The sequence below is a fragment of the Alligator mississippiensis genome, chromosome 4, assembly GCF_030867095.1.
Source record: "Alligator mississippiensis isolate rAllMis1 chromosome 4, rAllMis1, whole genome shotgun sequence".
In the NCBI taxonomy this organism is placed as follows: Eukaryota; Metazoa; Chordata; order Crocodylia; family Alligatoridae; genus Alligator; species Alligator mississippiensis.
In genome coordinates, this window is record NC_081827.1 from 79,114,497 (window position 1) to 79,136,179 (window position 21,683).

Below are 21,683 nucleotides of genomic sequence, written 5' to 3' on the forward strand. Positions count from 1 at the left end.
GAATCAAAATAAAAAAACCAGACATCATTACCCTATGTTTAGAATTTTAAAATAGCATTTCTGTTTTAAGACAGGTACAGTACCCAAAGTTTCAAAAATATTTTTGAATTTTACAATTTATAATTTTGGATGATGTCAAGAAAGAATCTACAGTTTACTGTGTAGGAATGCTTCATTCAGCTCCAGCTCAAAAATTACAAGATCTAATGAACCATAAGAAGAAAATCCGTAACAACCGTATGGTTGATGCACTTTTATCTTAAGTTACAGAAAAAAATTCTTTCCTCCTGAACAAATAAATGCTAAACATCGCATTCGTGTCTTACTCTATTTAGCTTATTCTCCTCCGAAGTTTTTCAGGAGTTAAAAAAAGGGTGTACTTACCTGAAAAGTATAAAAGCGGGTCCCATTAGGAGGATGCACCTTAGGGGATCCAGAGACAGTGCTCATATCCGAGAATATCATTGCTGATCACAGACACAATACAATCCACAAGGAGCTACTGATGCAGAGTAGAGTAGAGTGCTAAGCTTACAGATAAATCCTTTCATGCATTTAGAGAGGCAACTGTAATGAAATCTGTCCCATCCATTCAGATGTACAGCGACAGCGTTTTGAATTCCTCACTATTATATTTGGAAGGTAACCTATAAGGTCATCAGGTGCTGACCTTTAGTTCAGCCTGACCTTTGTAACATGCAGAAGGATTAAAAATTAGAACTGCCGAAGAAAAGAAAGCTAGAACCAACAGTAAATGGAGCTTGTGCAGACTCTGGCAATGTTTTGGACCTGCCCATCTGTTCTCAGTGATAATCACCTCCCTCTACCACAGCCTAGCAAAGTGATTATGCTAAGCATTCCAGTTAACCAATAACATACAGTTTCATTTCAAGCGAGCAAGAACAGTGTAATACAGAGGACCTCTTCTGACTAACCTGAAGCATGTCTTCTATTCTGCTTATAGCTATGTTGAATAATGCTATGTTATCATTTCAATTACTGACAGCTTTATTAACTCTTACTATTGCTCAGAATTAATTGATTTCCTGCAAATGCAACATTTTCACATTGTCCCATCTGATAGAAAGAAAATGTGTTGTTTGTAATAGGAAATCAACATTTTGTTTTAATTTGAGAGCCTTTTTTAGATATAGTATAAATTGTAAACATAAAAGAAAAGGATTTGTGATGTAGCCTACAGAAATACAGTCACTTTGAATGTAGTTTGGTTGTTAACACAACACATTGAATGCAATACAATAAGCCTGTGTTGTCTTATCTTCAGAAAAAGACTTTAAAAAAGCAGTACTAATTGTAAGTGTGATATTTTACATTTGCTCTCAGTCTCTACATGTTGTATTCAAAAGCTACACTAGAGAAACAATAAAAGCTTTTTTATCATTGAAGCCAAGAAAACAAAATCTTTGATGTAAAAGTAATGTATATGTAAACGGACACTATACATGAATGTATCTTTGATTTTTAAAAATAAGACAAGTTTTTAGGAACACAAAATGGTATTTGCAAACATCTGCATTGAACAGACAACATGCACTTATTGCTTGCTCACACAGAGGTAGTTCAGACTACAGGAAGGCATTAAAGATCATATTCAAATGACTTCGCACCTTTTAGTAGCAAAAATAAATGTTCCGTTTACACATAATTCAAAGGCGGGGGTTTCAGGAAAAGATGGTAAATAGGCAACAGTGAGAAAGATGACTTTATGGCTCTATCAGACAGGGTATATTTATACAAAATGTTTAAAAAGCAAACAGGGCTTAAGAGATGCTGCTTTGAAAATGAAATCTGTGAGAAAGCTCAGAATTGATGAGCTACTGGGCTGATTCTTATCCTTTTTCTGAATGTTATTTATGTTTTCTACAAATATTAAGATAACTAAAAGATAATACAGTCTCTCAGGTAAAATGATTTTGTAGCAGTTAAGAGAACATGTTCTCAGACGCATTTACATTTAAATTTGCATGCTAATTTCTACTGCTGTCATATGATATATGATATAATATGATATATGTGTTAACCATCCAAATGGGGAAAAAAATCTCTTATAGTCTCTATCCTCTTTAACATTTCCACTTAACTCCTTTCAAAGAATGCAACAATTGCTCTATAAAATTGCTATACTGTACTGAAGACTACGCATAAGTCTTTTCTTGTGATGCAAAATTTAGCAGTTGTATAGAATTTGTATTTTTTCTTTTATTTCCCTTTGTTTTTGTGGCAGAGGTTCTAGACACTGACATATGCACAGGGGTCCCTCCTCTGGCCAGCGCAGAGACTCTCAATCTGTAATCTGAGGTTGGAATCTTTAATTCTTGGATGCTGTTTGCTGCTTTATAATCTACCTAACGAACATGTGCTTCGATTTGCTTTCAGTTTCATGAATAAACTATTTCGTTCATAGATTGATACGTTTATTTAAGGATAGAAGAGACCATCATTATCATGTAATAAGACTTCCTGTATTCTTCCAGCTCTTTTCTGCAATCCAACCCATTTTGTCAACATCCTTTGTAAAATGACGATACAACAACCAAACTTAATACTTTGCTAGAGGTCTCATATGTGCTCTCTCACTAATGACTTCCCTATTTTTATTTGACACTCCTGTTTGCGGATCATCATATCTGCTCCCTTAGGGTATATGCAGATATTCACTGCACCTGATCTACAACCACATGGCTTAATTTAAGCTGCATGGTCATAGATTGGAAGCGGCTCATGCACATGTTTGCCAGTGCTGGGAGCTGCGCTGGGAACCCAGTGTAAGTAACTTGGTAGGGGGAAGCTCAGGCAGAATCAAGGAGGATAGTGGGTCCACAAGATGGGGGGGGGAGTTGGCAGATCTGTAGGGGTTAGGCGGCTAAAAAAAATAGCCTGGTTAAGTTTAGGGGTAGGAGGAGCACAACCCCAGGAGTGGATCAAGCTGGCGGGCTTTACTAGCCCTGGGGTTGTGCTCCAAAAGCGTGCAGATGTTTGGCAGATTGGGCTAACCCAGGGGTCAGCAATGTTTTTGATCAGAGTGCCAAACCCCCCCACAACCTTGACCTATAAGATGCTGGCAAGCTCAGGGCAAATTGCAGGGGAGCCACGAGGGGTCCAGTCCTTGTTGTGGCAGCACAGCCCCAGACCCTTCCCGGACGACCACCACAAGGCACACATGCACTTGCCACCAGCAACGAGCTGAACTGAGGCTCCACAGGCCCTAGGGAAGCCACTTGCAGCCTCCCTTCTGCCTGCTGTGAGTAGCCCAGGCTCCATGGCCACTGTCAGGGGCCTGCCCAGAGTCTGGGCAACCAAAATGGCTTCACATGGCAACCCCCAGCACACATGCCAGTTCATGGCAACCCCTTGGCTAACCCATTCCGGATCTTAGTTCACAGATGAACTAAGTTAGATAAGGCCCACTATTTTGTGCCCAATTTAACTTCCCTGAACATCTGCACAGATTGGCACTTAGATTGACCTCACCCTAGTTAGGTCAATCTAAATGTAATGGCTGTAAAACATCTATGACATTGCACTGGAAGGTCAGTCATTAATGTTTTATATATTAGGTCTTATGTCCATGCTTTTCAACATGTAATCACTTATCCTTTAAATGTGTGGCCTGTATTCCTTGTTCTGAAATATGTGATTTGGCATCAGTATTTTAAGATGCATGTTTTTCAATAATCCTACTTTACACTAAGTGATCCAAATTGCTCTGTAGAATGGACCTGTCTTTATTATCAGAGGCATAACTGATAAAATTTGCTCTTTGTGCATATAATTCAGCAGCCTCATGGGAAATACTGCTGTAGGAAGAGGTGTTGGAACTGCTAGCAGTGAGGGAAAGGTAGAGAGGGAAAATAGGAGAGGATCAGTGCCCTCTATTGGCATGTCCTTCTTCTAGTGTTGCTCAATCCCAATGCCACCAGGATTGCCACCAGGATTTGACAATACTGGATTTGGTGGCACTTTCTTCATGTGGATCCATGTGGCTCTGTTTCCCTAGGCTCCCGGCTGCAGCTGGGGAAATGAAGCCTGTCTGCCATACAGACTGAGACCATGCCCACATGTTTGGGGTGCGGGGAGAGGAGCTGGCAGCTAGGAGCTTTGGGAAACTGACCCTCTCTGCTGTGTGGACCCAGCCCATGTGGCTGCCGGGAGAGAGTCCCCAGACTCCTTTCCCTGTAGCCCCTCCCCAAGTGGGCTGTGGCATGCCATAGGGCTGGGGTGGCTGCAGAGACAGAAACCCCCCTCTTTGCACCTTACCCTCTGACCGGCCTGCACATGGGGCTGGGATCAGAGGATGTCACTGACTCAGGTAAGTGACAGGTGAGGGGGAAGGGCCAGCCTGGTGCTCAGGCAGACCCCAGGACCTCTGCTCAAGGCCAGAGGGAAGCCCTACACAACGCTGTTTGAGACGGCAGCAATCGCACTCTAAGTTAACCTTCAACGGGTTCCAGTACAGACATTCGATAAAATGCTCTAACAGAAAGTGCTTTAATCTAATACTTCATACATTAAGGGTTAACTCTTAGAGCAGGATCTGCCATTTTTGAAGCACTCTAAGAGCTGTGAATGTCTGTTCAGTTATGGCTTTCTTCCTGCTAAGAGAGATGGGTGTAATGTCTTTATCTAGCCCTAGTTTCAGCCTAAGAGAAAACCAGTAATGGCGTTTTAATTATCTAGCATAATCCATTATTTTGTGCACTGATATGAATGATTATCAGCCTAGTTTAACTGTGACTTTATTTTTGGGCCAAAAACCAAAAAAAACCAAACAGACAAAAAAAACCCTTTGCTACAAACACTATTATAAAAAGCACAGGACTGTACATTAGGCAAGTAAATTAAAAGTAAATTCTTCCTTTTGCACAAAAGATGGTTTCTTCAGTATTGTTTCCTCTGCTAAGGGTCAAGATAAAAAGATTATGCGATATAAAAGTGTGTTGCGTAATTTTAAAAAACTTGCTGATAAAAATCTTACCTGGACATCTGATTTTCCATTGCTTCTTTCTATATATTATGAAGATGAAAGATTCCACACGATCTAAATTTAAAAATCTACTCATATAGGACAATTTAAAACAAACAAAGAAACAAAAAACCCAAGTTTTTTTCTTCATACCTATAGTTTTACATAAGCACACTCCTGAATTTTTAAGTGCATTTTTGGACCACTCAGTAAGTTTTCAAAATAAAGAAGAACTGGTGTTAATGAGTTGGTTGGATTAAAGTGACTGGTAACTCAGCACGTTTTGGAGAGAGGTTTCATGTTAAACGACATGAAAACCACATCAATTCTGCTTCAGGAGCAACTCCTTGTATCAGTTTTCCAAAATCTAGTGTTCTGTAACTGATTTATTCTATAAGCAGACCTTCACTGAAGACATTCAAAGGCTGTTATCATGGTTAATTATGAGCTATTTTTTTTCTATGCAGCCTTTAAAATAAACCTCTACACTTCTCAAGACCCTCAAAACTCTGACAAGTCTTAAAAAATTTAAAGAGTTAGCCGATCTTGGTATGGTTGACTGTAGAAATAAATATCCTGAAATCACAGCCTGAAAAAAATATTTAAAATAGATGTTCCAGAAGGCTTCTGATGTTTTCATAAATAACTATTTCATTTACTTAAAATATAAAAACTAAGGTTCTTTCTTGCCCAACTTCATTACTACAGCTAATAATTTTTGGAATATCTATAATTAAATGCACTTTTGCAAAACAGTATTTCTCTGTGCATAGCAGCATAGAAATTTGCCCCCTATACCCAGATACAATATTTAATAATTTTCAGGTTCATGGGCAGGATGTTGGAGAATTCTTTCCAGGGTAATCAAATACTCAATGGCCGAGGAAGTTATTTTAATGTATCGGCTTGGTCTTAAAAAGTTTTAGGTGACTATTTCAAAGAGCGGGAGAGAGAGATTTCTTTTTCTCTACTAAAAAAGGCAAATAACAGCTGTGAAAGGTGTAACACTATTGAATTCTCTCAGAAGACATAGCAGAGTCTATGTCTTTGACTGAATATATTAAAAAATAATAATAATGAAATGGGGGAACCTTATTTTTTCTTCCAAAAATTATTTCAGACTTAAGATTGCAGGAACTTCCACAATTTGTACTACTGTGGCATAGTGAAAGATGAAGGAGAGAGTTAGAAGAATGAGATACAACAAGACGGTCATTTAGTTTCTTTTGCTAAGTAGCTCTAGAACTTGGACATATAAGTCTTCTTTTTGTTTTTAACAAAGTAGCAAGGCCCAGGCAGCCATGGGTATGTTGCATTAAACAGCTCTTTACTGTGATCAAGCAATTTAAAATCTTTTTATACTGTATTGCAGGGCTGTCCAACTTTTAAGTGGCCCTGTGGGCTGCATTAGCAGGGGCTGTACATCATGGGAGTTGCACCAGTAGCGGTTTACAAGCCTCCAGGCCATAAACTGCCCCCTTACTACATGACACATTTGCATTCTTCTCCCATTGAAGTGCACACCCACGTGGGCAACCTGTACCCGACTGCTACAATATGTGGTACAGCCCTGTTCTCACCCTGAGCTCGACATGCCATGCCACCCTATCTTCTAGGATGGGCACAGAATGTAAAAGCCAGAGGAGGGCAGGGGAGCCAGAAGACTACAGCTGTTGTTGAAGCTAGAGTGATTGGGAGAGTGGTGGCCAGCCAGGAGCCCAGAGATTGTAACTTAGCCCCTTATGGGCTATATGCAGCCCATGAGCTGCCATTTGGACAGCCCCACTGCATTAAATCATGAATACTCTAACATTTATATCTTAACACTACACAGAAAAGCTGATATAAAGTTGCATTCTCATATATCCCCCAATGTGTCCACCTCCTACATAACTGAAACTGTGAATTTGTGCAACTTTTAAAGAAAAACTACATGGTGCAATGAAATGCAGTCTTAAAATGAATAAACTCTAAACATATTAGCAAGAATATCTTATAAAAATGTAGTTATATCGGATGATTGCATACCATACATGTGCCATGTCTTTCTGCCTTCAAACTGATAAATAAGAACTGAATATTATTCCATTTTTCTGAATAACTATTGCTTTGCAAAATCTTTTTTGCTGAATTTAACTAACTTTATAATGATTCAGAAAGGACATGTTATTAGAACCGTCATCAGATGGTCAAATTCAAACTTTAGAATAGAATCATAGAAAATGAGGGTTGGAAGGGACCTCAGGAGGTCATCTAGTCCAACCCTCTGCTCAAAGCAAGACCATTCCCAACTAGATCATCCCAGCCAAAGCTTTGTCTAGCTGGGTCTTAAAAACCTCCAAGAATGGAGAGTTCACAAGCTTTCAGGGGAGCCTATTCCAGTGTTTTACTACCCTCCCAGTGAGAAAGGTCTTCCTAATACCTAACCTAAAGTACCTTTGCTGCAACTTGAGAACATTGCTCCTTGTTCTGTCATTTGCCACCACTAAGAACAGTCTACCTCCATCCTCTTTCGAACCCACCTTCAGGTAGTTGAAGGCTGCTTTTAAATCCCTCCCTCAATTCTCACTTCTTGGAACTAAATAATCCCAGGTCTCTCAGCCTTTCCTAAATTATGCGCCCAAGCCCCCTCACCATTTGCCCTCTGGTGGATTCATTCCAATTCGTCCCCTGACATGAAGAAGGCATTGAGTACTCCAGCCTTTTCTGAATCCTCTGTCACTAGGCTGCCTCCCCCATTCAGTAAGGGGCTCACACTTTCCTTGATGTTCCTCTTGTTGCTGACATATTTGTAGATACCCTTCTTGAAACCCTTCACATCCTGTCCTAGCTCCAACTCCAATTGCACTTTGGCTTTCCTAATTTCATCCCTGCATGCCTGAGCAATACTCTTATACACTTCCCTAGTTGTTTGTCCAAGTTTCCACTTCTTATAAGCCTCTGTTTTGTAATTTAGTTTACTGAAGAGTTCCCTGCTAAGCCAAGCTGGTCTTCTGCCATACTTGCTAGTCTTCTTGCACATTGGAATGGTTTGTTCCTGCACTCTCAAGAAGACTTCTTTAAAGTACAGCCAGCTCTCCTGGACTCCTTTTCCCCTCAGACTGGCTTCCCAGGGGATCCTGTCCATGAGATCCCTGAACGAGTTGAAGTCTGCTTTTCCGAGGTCCAGGGTTCTTATCCTGCTGCTCTCCATCCTTCCTTTCCTCAGGATCCTGAACTCAATCATCTTGTGGTCACTGTTGCCTAAGCTGCCCCCTACTAGTACATTTCTCACCAATTCTTCCCTGTTTGTGAGCAAATGGTCAAGAAGAGAACAGTCCCCAGTTGGCTGCCCAGCACTCACACCAAAAACTTCCTGAATTCTCTGCACATTGCTGTATTTCCCTCCCAGCAGATGTCAGGGTGACTGAAATCCTCCATGAGAACCAGGGCCTGTGACTAGGGAACTTCCCATAGCTGTTTGAACAAAGCCTTATCTATCCCTTCCCTCCTGGTCTGGTGGTCTATAGCAGACCCCCACCACAACATCACCCTTGTTGCTCTCTCCTCTGGTTCTAACCCAGGGACTTTCAACAGGCCTATCTCCAGTTTCATACTGGAGCTCTGAGCAATCATATGGCTGTTTTACATGAAGTGCAACTCCTCCCCCTCTTCTCCCTGCCTGTCTTTCCTGAACAGTTTATACCCATCCATGACAGTGCTCCAGTCATGTGACCTATCCCACCCAGTCTGTGTTATTTCAATCACGTCAGTTCTGTGATTGTGCAAGGACTTCTAAGTCTTCCTGATAGCAGATTTAATACACCTGATCTCCAGCAGAATACACCGCAAAAAATAGCATTTTTTTTCTTATGCTAAATAGAAATCCCTGCCATCAGACGTCAACAAACTCAGAATTATTGATTTAAATATCTGAGTAATTTTGTGAATGAACGAAGGAACTGACCTACAAAATCAATACATTTTCTGCAGCCTCAGGAACATACACTCCAGAGTTGACAAGAATGAAGTAAACCCAGCATATAGCATACTTGATCTCAAGAACACATACGGAAGTATGATGTTCTAGTAAGAAACTTAAAAGGTAGACAAGGTTACCACCTTTCAGATCCTTAAACCTCACCTTTGGACAGGTGTTCAATCTTCTCTCCTTTTCCACTCTGTTCACCTGACAGCTGACTAAAATAGGGACTGCTGTAGACTAATACCCCTGAAGATGCTAACCATTTCAAAGGTAGAAACAATAATCAGAGAAAAAGATGCAGCTATGTTTTTTTTTCCCTTCAGGCTGCACAGCTAAACTGGCTGGAGGAGCACAGTAGGTATCCCAACCAGCTGTTCCCCCTTTTGACAAAGGAGTTCCTTACTACTCCCCAACTGAACCTCTACATCTTAGGCTAACTATAGACAGTCAAAAAGCCCAATGCTGAATTGATTCAGTCTTTGTAGATTAGTCTAAGCTGCAAAGATTGAACCAATAAGCAAATGAACATACACTCAATCAATGATCTGGATGAGGGAGCAGGAAGCACAGTGATTAAGTTTGTGGATGTCACCAAGCCGTGGGAAAATGTGGGCACATCTGAGGGCAGAGCAATTATCCAGAATGACCTTGACAGGCTGGTCCTATGGGTCAAGTAGAATCAGATGAAGTTCAATAGGGATAAGTGTCGGGTCCTTCATCTGGGTAGGAAGAACCTTCACCATAACTATATGATGGGTGGTGGCCCACTGGCTGGAACCCCATCTCAAAGGGACCTGGGGCTGACAACTGACCAAAGGATGAATTTGAGTCATTAGTGTGATGAAGTCACCAGCAGAGCAAATAGAACTCTGGCGTGCATCAACTGATGTGCTGCAAATAGATCCAGAGAGGTGCTCATCCCCCTCTATTTAGCTTTGGTGAGGCCACAGCTGGAGTACTGTGTCCAGTTCTGGAGACCGCACTTCAAGAAGGATATGGATATGCTCAAAAGAGTACAGAGAAGGGCCACCTGCATGACCAGGGGCCTGGCAGATAGGGCCAATGAGGAGAGACTCCAGGAACTGGGCCTGTTCCCATAGTAAGAGATGACTGAGAGGTGACTTGATAGCCACCTACAAGTATGTCAGGGGTGAACACCAAGATCTAGGGGAGCAGCTCTTCAGAAAGGCACTTCTTGGGAGGATGAAGTCCAATGGGCACAAGCTAGTTGAGGAAAAATTTAGGCTAGACATAAGAAAAAACTTATTTTTCATAAGAGTAACTAGAATCTGGAACACACTCCCAGCAGAGGTGGTGCAGTCGCCATCCCTGGAGGTGTCCAAGAGGAAGTTGTACAAGCACCTTGTGGAGATGGTTTGAACCCAATTACCTCTGCCCACCCATGTCAGGGGACCAGACCTGATGATCTTACAGGTCTCTTCCAGTCCTTCTAATCTATGATTCTATGATTCATTTTTGATTCGGGAAATGAAGCCACATGCCTGCAGTGGCTCAAGCCAGAAGCCAGGGGGTGCTACAGCATGGCTTTCTGGCCCATAGCCAGCATGGGCTGTGTGTTCACTTCCTCTTCCTTCTGCCCCCAAAGCTCTCTGGGATTTGCAGTCCACAATCACGGCAACAGGACTCTGCAGGGTTGTTTATCACTCCTGATTCCAGGTGCCTTTGGGATTTGTAGTCCACAGTCACAGCCAGCACTAAGTAAGCAGGATGGAGAACCTCTGTACTCAGGGGAAGGGAAGTTTAACCCCCCTTCCTGGCCCCATACCTCAGCAGAGTTTGCCGGGGGGGGGGGGGTGCCCCTGCCATAAACTGGGCTGCAGCCCCAGCCAGGCTTGTCCCTCATACCCCCTTGTCAGCCAGGCCTCACTGTTCCAGTTAGGCAGCAGAGGGGCAGGGCCAGTCTTGTTCTCTGGAGCAGACAGCACAGCTCAGCCCAAAGCTGCAAAATGCTGGGATGCTGGATGACTTTTATTTAACTTGAGCCAGGAAGGGGTCTGGGACAGAACTTTCATAACCTAGTTTGACCAGTTAAGTCTGATGCACCCAGGTTTATCTTAAACCAGTTTCAGCCATTTTGAAACTGGTTTATGCAAACTGAACTTCTATTCCATTACAGGTTTAAACCAGTTTCTGGTCACTCAAACCAGTTTACGTGTAACTTCTGTCCCTTGCCCTGGGTACTATTTGGCCCTCAACATCCAGACATAGATCACACAAACCAACTTAGAAGGAGGATGGTAGTAAAATAACCACCAGTTTTTCGAGATATAGAAAACTAAAATTAAGTCAGTAAGTTGCTTTCAACAGTATAAGTGCAAATGCAAACTGGAAGAACGAAAGGGAGGAATTGGTAAGAAGGATGTGACAAGAAACCAACTGGGGAAGATCTCTCTCTTCTAGTGAATAGTGTAGCCTAATATCGACCCTAATAGTTTTCCAGCAGCCTTACTGTTGGGCTTTAACTACCCAGAACAAAAGATACTAAGCTGATGAGTATTACACAAAAGAAAAAATTAGATACCACACAATTTGTGTCCTTTGGCTGTCATTTTTTATAACAGAGCTTGCTGCCTTTCTGTTTTGTGTTTTGTCTATATAACATCTGAAAAACTCTGAATCCTTCAGGATGGAAAGCACAGAACAAATATAAAACCTTTGTATTAATAACTAATGAAGTTTAAATGAGCTTTTAATGGATTCATGGCCAACAGAAAAATAAAGTAAATATTGTTATCTAAAATGGTAGCAAAGTAGTAACAGTAGTCAGTTTCCTGCATCATATCAGACCGAAGTAACTGTTGAAATGTTTCCAAGAGAAATTTACCTGGAAACAGTTAAAAAAGGAAATGCTGCAGTTATGGAACATACATACAACCCCTGTGTCCCCAAGTTGGAACATTTCCAGGTGCAGTTTTCTAGCCAACGGGCACTGAAGAGGGCAGAAGAATTCTAGTGGGGCAGGATGAGAATAAGGAAAGACCCTGGTTCTCCACCACTGGGATTCAAGCTCTCTAACCCCAGTCCCCTCTATCTCTCCTCTCTTCCTCTCACAAAAGCAGGGTGATAGAGTGGACTGGGGCTGAAGAGCCCAGCACTGGCAATGGGCCCCCACTAGCCATGTTGCCTTCAGCCCCAATTTCTCTATTTCTCAATTTCTCTTTTCACTGGAGGGGAGAGGTAGAGGCAACTGGGGCTAAAGAGTCACTTCCTGAAAAATTTATTTCATTAAGCAGGAAAACATTCCATATAGTCCTTTAAAAGGACTTTGTTCTATAGGCCTTACTCATGCCAAGTGGTACCTCATTCTACAGTATTTCTGCTGATTTCTACAGAATGGTTCACAGAGGAAATCACTATTCAGCATGAGTAAGAGTAGCAGAACTAGGCCTACAAGGTATACTATTTGGAAAGTTTGTGCAAGACTAATTGTCTTTGTTGTTTCCTTTATTGTTTCTTTTGCTCTCTGCTCCATCTGGAACATAGCTGTTAAGCTACATGGTTGGCACAGGTTCCTATACTCCGATTCATTTTTATTTTGGATTCAACCTTGCAAATCCTACTCACGTAAGTAATTTCATTGAGGTGACTGAGTAGTCACCTGACTACAGATTATGGATGAGTCAGCATACACATGAGGACTGTTTGTTTTCTTAATTAATAATTCATAAAATGTTTTTCATAATGACAGGTACTCTGGGTAATCATATTTACATAGAAGTGAACATAATTTGGAGAAACATGTATTTCCAGGATAACAACTGTGAAAGTGGATAATTATGTCTTTCTGCACATTGCTCAGGAAGTGGAATATCACTAATGGTCTAATAAAAATCTGAAAAGTAGATTTATTTAACCAGTTTTTAGGGCATAGAACCAGCCGAGCAGATAATTAGAACAACAATTCTGAAATGGTTATATCCACTAGAATTTTCACTACATTTTAATATTTAGGGCTGAAATATGTAATCATTTTAATATACATATTATGAATATATAAAAAGAACAAAATATTTATCTTGAGAATGCTTCACTTTGGCAGAGTTCATATAGCTTTATTACCACAATGCTTTAAAAAAAAAAAAAAAATCATAAAAGCGGTGATACAGTGTTTTTTCTAAAAATATCCTATTTACCCTTTGGTTGTCCCTAACTTTTCAATATCTCTTTCCCTTTCAAAACTTCAGTGAAAGTGCTTGACTAATAGTATTCTCCAAAATCACTTTTTTCCAGCACAGAAAAAGATATGGGCTATATGGCAAGTATAGCCAATACTTCTCCCATAGCAAATGGCTGTTCTGGCTCTTGACTCAGCAAACTTTCAATTCCCCTTACAAGCTGCTATAAAAATATAGAATAGCCTAGAAACTATAAAACTATGAAGCAGAAGACCCAATGAGTATATTTTACTGGGGAGGAAATTCTGACACATGAATAATAGAAATGTATTTTTTCCTGATGTGGAAGGTGAGATTTCAAATGGAAAATAGCATTCCTCATCCCCCTCTTTGTAATTTGGGCACACTTGCACTGAATATATTGTGCTGCTTGTTTCAATGCTAATTTCTATTTATTCCCTTCATTTTGTTTTTAAGGGAAATATGACAGAAGATCTGAAAGCCAGGAACAAACTCCTAACTTTTGGACCATAACACTACAAAACATGAAAAAATGTAAATCTTTTTTTTGGTACATTTCTTAGCTGTCTTTTTCATAACAGTTAATAGGCACATTAATATGGTTAATATGCTGTAGGAGTTTTTTTTCCTCCCAGTAAGAAGTATTGAAAGAGTTTTAATTCCTCGTAACAGGGAGCCGGGAGACTTCTGTTACTTCAAGAGAATGCAGCAAGCTAAGCTGTCTGTGTGGGGCTGCTGCAGCAGGAGCACAAACTAGCCCTTAATTAAAAGGGAAACTTCTGTGTGTGGCTAGGAAACCATATGACAGGAAGTGGGGTGGAGTATTGAGGCATATAAAACCAGGGCCTGAGCCAGAGCAGGCAGTCTGGCCCTGTATGTTGGAGGGAGAGGCGCTCCCAGGGAAGCTGACTACAGGAAGCTGGTCCACGGACACCCAAACTACCCATGAGAGCAACTGGCTTGTTACTGGGAAGTATAGCTTGTGGTAGGGTACTGACCCAGAGTGGGGAAGAGCTTGTGGCAGTATTTTGCTTACATTTCTGTTATGCTGGTGTTTGTATTTGCTTAGGACCAGAGGACTAGATGTAGCTGTAGGGGTGAAAAGGAGGCCACAGGGTGCCTGACAGACACCCAGCAGAGAGTTCCCTAGCAGGGTCAGGGGCCCAGAAGCATAAGATAGAGGCAAGAAGCCCAGAAGCATATGAGTGCAAAACAGGGCTGGGGCCTAGAAGGTGAGGTCCCGGACAGTGGACCCTAGGCTAGAGAGCCCAGAGGAAAGGGGCTGAAGACAGGATGGTGAAAGCCCCAACAAACGTTTGAGACTTAAGGTGCCAAGTCCCACCCCAACACTGACTGACATTTGTGATGCATGGGCATGACTATGGGGGAAGCTGGAGGTCATGATAATTGCCCCTAAGTCAAAGCTAGGGTTGTCTTAAAAGGGAAAACCCATGCTGTAGAGTTTGGGGCAGAGGAGTCCTGAGGTTTGAGGCAAAAAAGCCTGGAGGACTGGAAGCCAAGGAAAGGCACCCAGGAAGAGGCTGCCCCAGCCTCTGGAGGAAGCCTCCTCAGTTAAAAGACCCAAAAATCAAGTCATGGCAGGAAAGAAATAGGAGGTAAAGGGAGACCGGGGACTGTGGGCAGGCAGGTCTAACTACTAGAGAGCATCAGATGCCAGGCAGATTGCCTGAACCTGTCACAATTCTATGTAGCATTTTGTTTTGATTAGATAAAATGAGGACAATTTTTTCTTTCACAGGGTGATTAAATATCATTATTCGTTAGCCATCTTGCCACCAGAAAATAATAAAACCATTCACGTTCCATAAGGTGGAAAATGAACATTCCTGAATAGTAAAAGTCTTACGCGCATGCAACTGTCTGGTGAGGACCCTGATGACCCTGGGTTAATTGTTTACCAAACCCATCCTCAGAGTACTTTCAAACAGACTCAAGTCTTCTATATACTATGCAACATCTCATCACTGACACTGGCACACTCTGTGTCAACAGGTGCATCTACACGTGTGGTTTACTGTGGAGCTGACTAGTTAATTCCACAGTAAAGCATCACTGCCTACATGTGCACCCATATTAAAGCACAGTAAATTAATTAACTCTGTTGTAGGAGAGTACTGTCTAGGACAAGTATTATCCTGTGGTGGAGTCATTTAGTGCACCAAAACGCACGTGTAGACAGTGACCGGGGCTGACTGGGGCACAAGGGTGCTACAGCACAGGGATTTCCTGCCAGCTAGCCCCACACTGTAGCACCCTTGTGCCCCAGCCAGCCCCTCTGCAGCATGTTAATCCAGCACAGACCAGCTCCGGGCTGGCAGGCTGACTGCCCAAACTGCCAGCCAGCCAGGGCTGCTCCGCCCCAGCTCAACATGCTGCAGTCCCAGGCACACATGTAAACACTGCGTCCAGGGGCAATAAATTCTGGTGCAAACTGTGCCTCAATTTAGTGCTATGTGCAAGTGTAGATGTGCCCAGCATAGCCACAGCCTTACATCAGCCAAGGATTCCCCTTCCCCAGAGTAATCCTTAGCTATCTGCTAAGGGTAGTTTTCCTCCTTTTGCTAATGCAACAACACAGAGACCTAACAAGGACCAGCATCAGAACTGAAGTGTCTAAACTACAAGTTATATAAACCATCAAAATAGATCATAAAATAAAAAGAAGAAAGCAATGCTATACTCTAGGACATAACAAAACAGATAACTTTTAAACAAACAAGATGGTATGGTACCATATTCATTGATCTAGCCACTCCATTGACTCTGTAAAACAAACAAGAAAATAAGATGCATTCTTTTCAATAAAAAACAACAAAGCAGCAAGTCTAAAACGTATTTCATGTCTGTCTAAAACAAATGAAGTTTGTTCATTTACAGTGAGTTGCAACAGCACCTATTTTGTAATTATAAACACACAAAATAAATAACCCAGACTCCAACAGGCGGACATAAGAATAGGAAACCCAAAACACACACACACACAATATATATATATACACACACACACACACACACACACTGCTGTAAGGTACAGACAAATCCATTATACAAATGGGGATTACTGAGACATAGGAAAGTTTAGTGACTTCTTCATGGCTACATAATAAGTTCATGGCTGAGAAGGGAATCCTCCGATTCCACATCCCAGTTGTGTTCAGTCTTTGTTGTAGAAAAGAACTCATGATTGGAGGCATTTTTATATATGTAACAGATGCATACTATATGCTTGATATACAAATAACTATAGTACTGAGCTATTTAATTTTGTTGGGTATGTGCAGTTTACATAATTATGTTTACAAAGTTGGCTAGATACTGTTAATATAATTCTAGAAGAATTCAAGCCTCTAGGTATTGCCATTATTAGATGAACACAATGTGTATATGTGGCAAACGGCAATCAGCGCAAAATCATAGCCATTATTCATTAGGAATGGAAATTTTCATAAGTTTCTCAGTGAACACTTAAGCATGGGGAAAGTTTCTTCCTAAGCCATATTAGTTTTTATCCTATGTAATTTAGACCTAGATATTTTAAGTACTCATGTAAACGTCTAATTTTCTTAATTTTAGTATGCTCTTACAGTCTCAATAATGCCTTGTAGGAAAGAACTGCAGCTCAATTATACATTGAATAAGTACACATTTTCCTTTATCAGTTTTAAATTTGTCATCACCCAGTTTCATGGACCAACCTTTAAAGATTACAAAAATACACGCCTAATCTAAGTGTTGCAAGTCATTCTTTCTATGTAATTATCATGCCTTTTTGTTTGTCTGTCCTGTAGACTAAAAAGTTCCAGTCCTTTAAAATCTCTTTACATGGAAGTCCCCTCTTGCTTTTATTAAACCCATTCATAGTAGCTTAACGATTCTGACAGAATAATACTTTTCTCTTCTTTAGGATATCCACAAGTGTACCACCTTGACTCCTACCACACACTTTCACCATTTACCAAGACACCCATATCTTGAAGGGGTGTAGATGGAGAAAGATACACAAAACTTTACTATCCAGTGGTTTGTAAGCACTGAGTTGGATTATATCTCAGTGAATACAGATCCAAGATAAACAAGTTTAGACAGAACAAAGAAATAACCTCAAACTTTTGCATTATTAATTGGGATCAGTTTATTTTTCTTGGATAGTATGAAATAATTTCATGTTTATTTCTCTTTGTTTAAATGGAGAAATATAAAGATGACTATGGAAGTGGTTTGTTACAGACAAAGAAAATAGAACTTTTGGGTGAATAAGACACAGATGAGTCAAGAATTTAAACAAAACTTATTTTAATAAAAAAAATTACAGTGACTCATGTATGATTTTTCACCAAAATTTTCCACGACAGGCACACTGCCTTAGAATACAATCTGAGCAGATGACACTGGTTTCTATTTAAGCCAAATGAAGTATTGTATTGGCTCATATATTTTTGAAGCATTCATATATTAAATTAACTAGTGAGCAGTGAATACTGCTTTATAACATTTTCAAACTGTTATGAAAGTATCTTCATACTTTTGTTGCTGCTGGTAATTCCTATAAAATTTTCAGATGATTGAGGGATATTTCAAAACAATCTAGCCTTATATATCACATAAAAAAAAAAAAAATCAAGAATGAAAGGCTGAGAAAAAAGTCATAGGCTTCTGAACAATTAAAGTCAAGATCACAGCTACAACAACAGCTCAGTTTACCATATTTATTCAAAATGAAGTGAAGCTTTTGGCAGGGTATCACAATTGCCACTGGTTTCCTGCTCTAAATTTTGTATAACTTTAATGTATAAGAAAGTCAGGGTCTGTCTACAATGCAAACTGCATAGAAATTTTTGTCCTAGCTTTAAAGGAGGTATTTTGGTGATATGTCAACATGAAATTCAGCTTCTATCCTGCTTTCTTTCCTCAAGCCGCCACTTGGGGGTGAGGAGGGTATACATTTTTGCCTCTGATAAAAATTGCCAAAGGTTCTCTCTCAGTTGATATATTTCATTGTTTCTCACTCCAATTTTCAGAGTCAGAACGCAACTATCATCTGCCTCCATCCTACTACTACCCTTTCTCATCAGTATCAACTGCTTCTGTAACTTCAAAAGTAGGAAGAGTAAAGGCACTATGAGGGGGAAGAAAAAGGAGAAACTCAACGATAAGTGAAACAAAAAGGGACCAACAGCAAAAGTTTGCAGTCAGAGTTAAATCTGGGACCCACTGGTTGGGAGGGAGAGGAAGGACTGAGTGGAAGAGGCACCAAATGCTTTTATAGTCATGATATATACTGGAAGACATTGTACACTACTACTCCCCTCCTGCAGACTTTTAGGCACTGTACATTATCTAACTCAGTCTAACATATTCTGAAATTCAGTGACTATCAACACGTTTACAATGTAATTAGGTGTGGCTGCAACACATGCAGACACAATTTAAACCTGGCCTGCTGAGGTGTCAATATCAACAAAGCTGTACAACATGGTGCACAAGCCCACCCAAGATGGAGAAAAAGGCATTTTTTGGTGTCACCGAATCCTGATGAAGAGTGTAATGAAACAGTGCGAAGAGGGAAGAAAATTTTAAATAAATAAATAAATAAATAAGATTTGAAGAACAGTAAACCATAAAAGGTTCTTCAAATACAAAGACAACTGAAGAGCAAGAGAACAGTAGACTGAAATGTTATACTTAGCCCAACATTTTGAACAGCTGCACTCATTCATAAGGAATGAAATATTTTCCGAGAAGCCAGGAGCCAAAACACAGAAAACTATATAGATCAGTCATATTTTGGCAGATGCTTTTGTGCCCATAAAGTTCCAAGATCTGCACTTTCAAAGTTTTTTTGTGAATGTGTTTGAGGATATGTTTGGCATCATAAAACTGCTCAATGTTTTAGGATACATGTAGACGAAACATTTAGATCAACCTAATTAGGGTCGATCCTACCCAACATCCAATCCCACCCACTCCCACCCCAAGTTACTTGTACCACATTCCCCATGTGGCTCCCGGCACTGACAAATGCTTGTACATGGAAAATACTACTGACCTCTTTACATTGATCTATGTTACAAACTTCAGGATGCATATCTGAACTCCAAATTTTAAGAGCTCTCCCACAGGTGATATTATAGGTTTTCTATGTTTCCTATCATTATGCTAATTACAATGTAATAAATGGAGAAGACAATTATGGCCAATTCAACTCCCACTGGAAAAAAGGTCCATTAAATTCAGAACTGAAATTTAGGTATGTTCCTGGGATATTATAGATCTTTAAGATCAATTTCTAAATTGTATATTTGTTGAAGGCCTGGCATTTCAGAGTATTTAGCAATAAGTAACATTTTATATGTTCAGTGCACATTAGAATGAATGGCATCCTAATCTGGGTAATAAATGAGGTAGCAGGATACTAGAGATATGAACCTCTTTCACCATAAAAGGCTGATTTATCCCCACAGAACAGTCCATCTGGCTAAATGACTGTGATGAGAGTCCTGTGGAAAAGCTTAGGCGTCTAAGCTTGAAAGTTGGTGTTTTTTTGTTTTTAGGTTTCTTTTCCTTTAGCTAAAATAATCAGAAATTATAGCCTTTTCCTACCTTGTTTGCCTCTCAAATGATTTTTCTTTTGACAGCATGACAGCATAGGACTCTTTTTTTTTTTAATTAAACCCATTCTTTTCACTTTCACCTCAGTTTACATTTGACAGGATGAGTTTGTCATCTTAAGTCAGTGAGAGTCCTGGACTTGATTCTCAACCAGAGTGCCCTGGCACCCTGGAATGCCTTGAGATCCTTTCAAGGATGTTGCTGTTGTCACACAATGTTAGCACTGTTAGATAAACCCAGAGGTTTCAAATAGAAATCCATAGTTGTGGTCTGAGTTCTTTGCAACAGAAAAACTGCTCTTATATTTTTCTGTAATGAAAGAAAGTGGGAAAACTAAAAGCTGGCATTTTGAGAGCGGTGCCTCAAATTTAAAAAGGTTGACACTGCTGTCTTAGGAAGCTCAACACTGCTTTAACAGGGACTAAAAGGTGCACAATAAGCATTTATAGATGTGCTCTGGGAGTAAAAGGGCGCTTTAATTACAGTGGCTCTAAGAGTGGCTCTAATTAAAGTCCCTGGAGTGTCACATGCATCAGTGGCCTCATGCTGAAAAATGGCACCAGGGGCACTTTAACTAAAGCTCAAATGAACTTTAGTTAAAGTGCCCCTGCCACCATTTTGCAGCACAGGGATGCTGATACATGTGATGCTGGAGTCTGATGGATTAGATTACTCAAGTCTTCTCTGATGCGCTGCAATTAAAGCGCACTGGAGCAGCCTTGCTGCATGTGTATAGGCACCCAATGTCTGAAAATTAGAACATGTCTAACTGAGTGGAGTTGTGCCAGTCAGTTTTTCTAGTCAAAAGTCACAATTTTCAAATGTGCAACATTTTGCTGTAGTAATAGAAGCATAGCATAAAGCTTAGTAAGGAGATGGTAATTTTGAACAACATTTGAAAGAGAACTACTTTGCAGCTGCAGGTATTGAACAAGAATTGTTAGTGATTTTATCAAACAAACAAATTGTAAAGTAACCATTAAAAGATCCTGCAAAATTTCTTACATATGGATTTCAGCTTAATTCAATAAGACTACTTGTTATAAAAATGGCAGCTATTTAAATCTTTGCAAGCTCTAGACCTCACTTGAAATACGGTAATATAGGATGTGGCTGGGTGCCTTTGGCTATTTATTTATTTAAAAGAAAAACAGAGTCTTCTTAGAAATGTAATTATTAATATTACACTAATTTTTTTTTAATATGAGTTTTGTTACATGTAATTACTGCATTACAGTCTACTATAGTGAGCTTGAGCTAAAAATAATTTATACAGCAAATCATAATTGCTCTATGGAATTGTCAGATCATTCCACATGTACATCTTTATACCAAGAATGTATCCCGTATCCCATAAAGCTTAGAAATAAGCAGTTATATACAACTGTTGTGTAATCCATTCTTGTACTTTTAGATAGCACTTCAAGTGTCACAAAGATAAGCAAACAAACAAATACATGAAAAGTAGCCAAAGGCCAAAATATTATAATTATTTACCAAGAAATGCATAGGTAATGATGATTCATTTTTAGCTAGCCATGTAGATGTATATATAGTGTGTAGCTACATAAACTAGTAGTGCTGATTTTTATGACATTATTGTAAAAAAAAATTATCTAAGGTATATTTCTTAAAATAGTGTCCCTGAAATCATGCAACTACATGAGAGTCTCAGTTCTCTGTAAAATATATATTTCTAGCCCTCGAAGCTATGTAGAACAACTTGAAGCAGGAGCCCAAGCATATCCTACAATTTAAAGTAGGCAGTAAATAAAAATAATTTAGGAGGTATTTTTTAAAGTATTATATTTTTAAACCAGTTCTTGCATGTTTTTTATATGCTTAAGTTTTATGTTACTGAGAAACTGGTGGATTACAAACTGGGGTCAGAGGCTGATGATTCACAGAGACATGTCTTTCTCCTCAGTGCAGGGCTTCAATTGTCAAG

At 40.0% G+C, this 21,683-nt stretch overlaps 1 protein-coding gene across 5 annotated transcripts in view; it reads right to left on the reverse strand.

Annotated features, from left to right (window-relative positions):
* PPFIA2 (PTPRF interacting protein alpha 2) overlaps positions 1-21,683 on the reverse strand; it is a 706,597-nt gene that overhangs the window by 440,788 nt on the left and 244,126 nt on the right. For 2 of the 5 annotated variants that reach the window (XM_019494145.2, XM_059726134.1), the window contains exon 1: positions 385-786. The exons of 2 other annotated variants lie outside the window; for them this stretch is intronic. In XM_019494145.2, coding sequence (XP_019349690.1) covers positions 385-465 — 81 coding nt within the window. In that variant the 5' untranslated portion in view covers positions 466-786. Of the gene's footprint in view, positions 1-384; positions 787-21,683 lie in introns of those variants that run through there. One more of the 5 variants, XM_059726133.1, reaches the window with a different exon arrangement.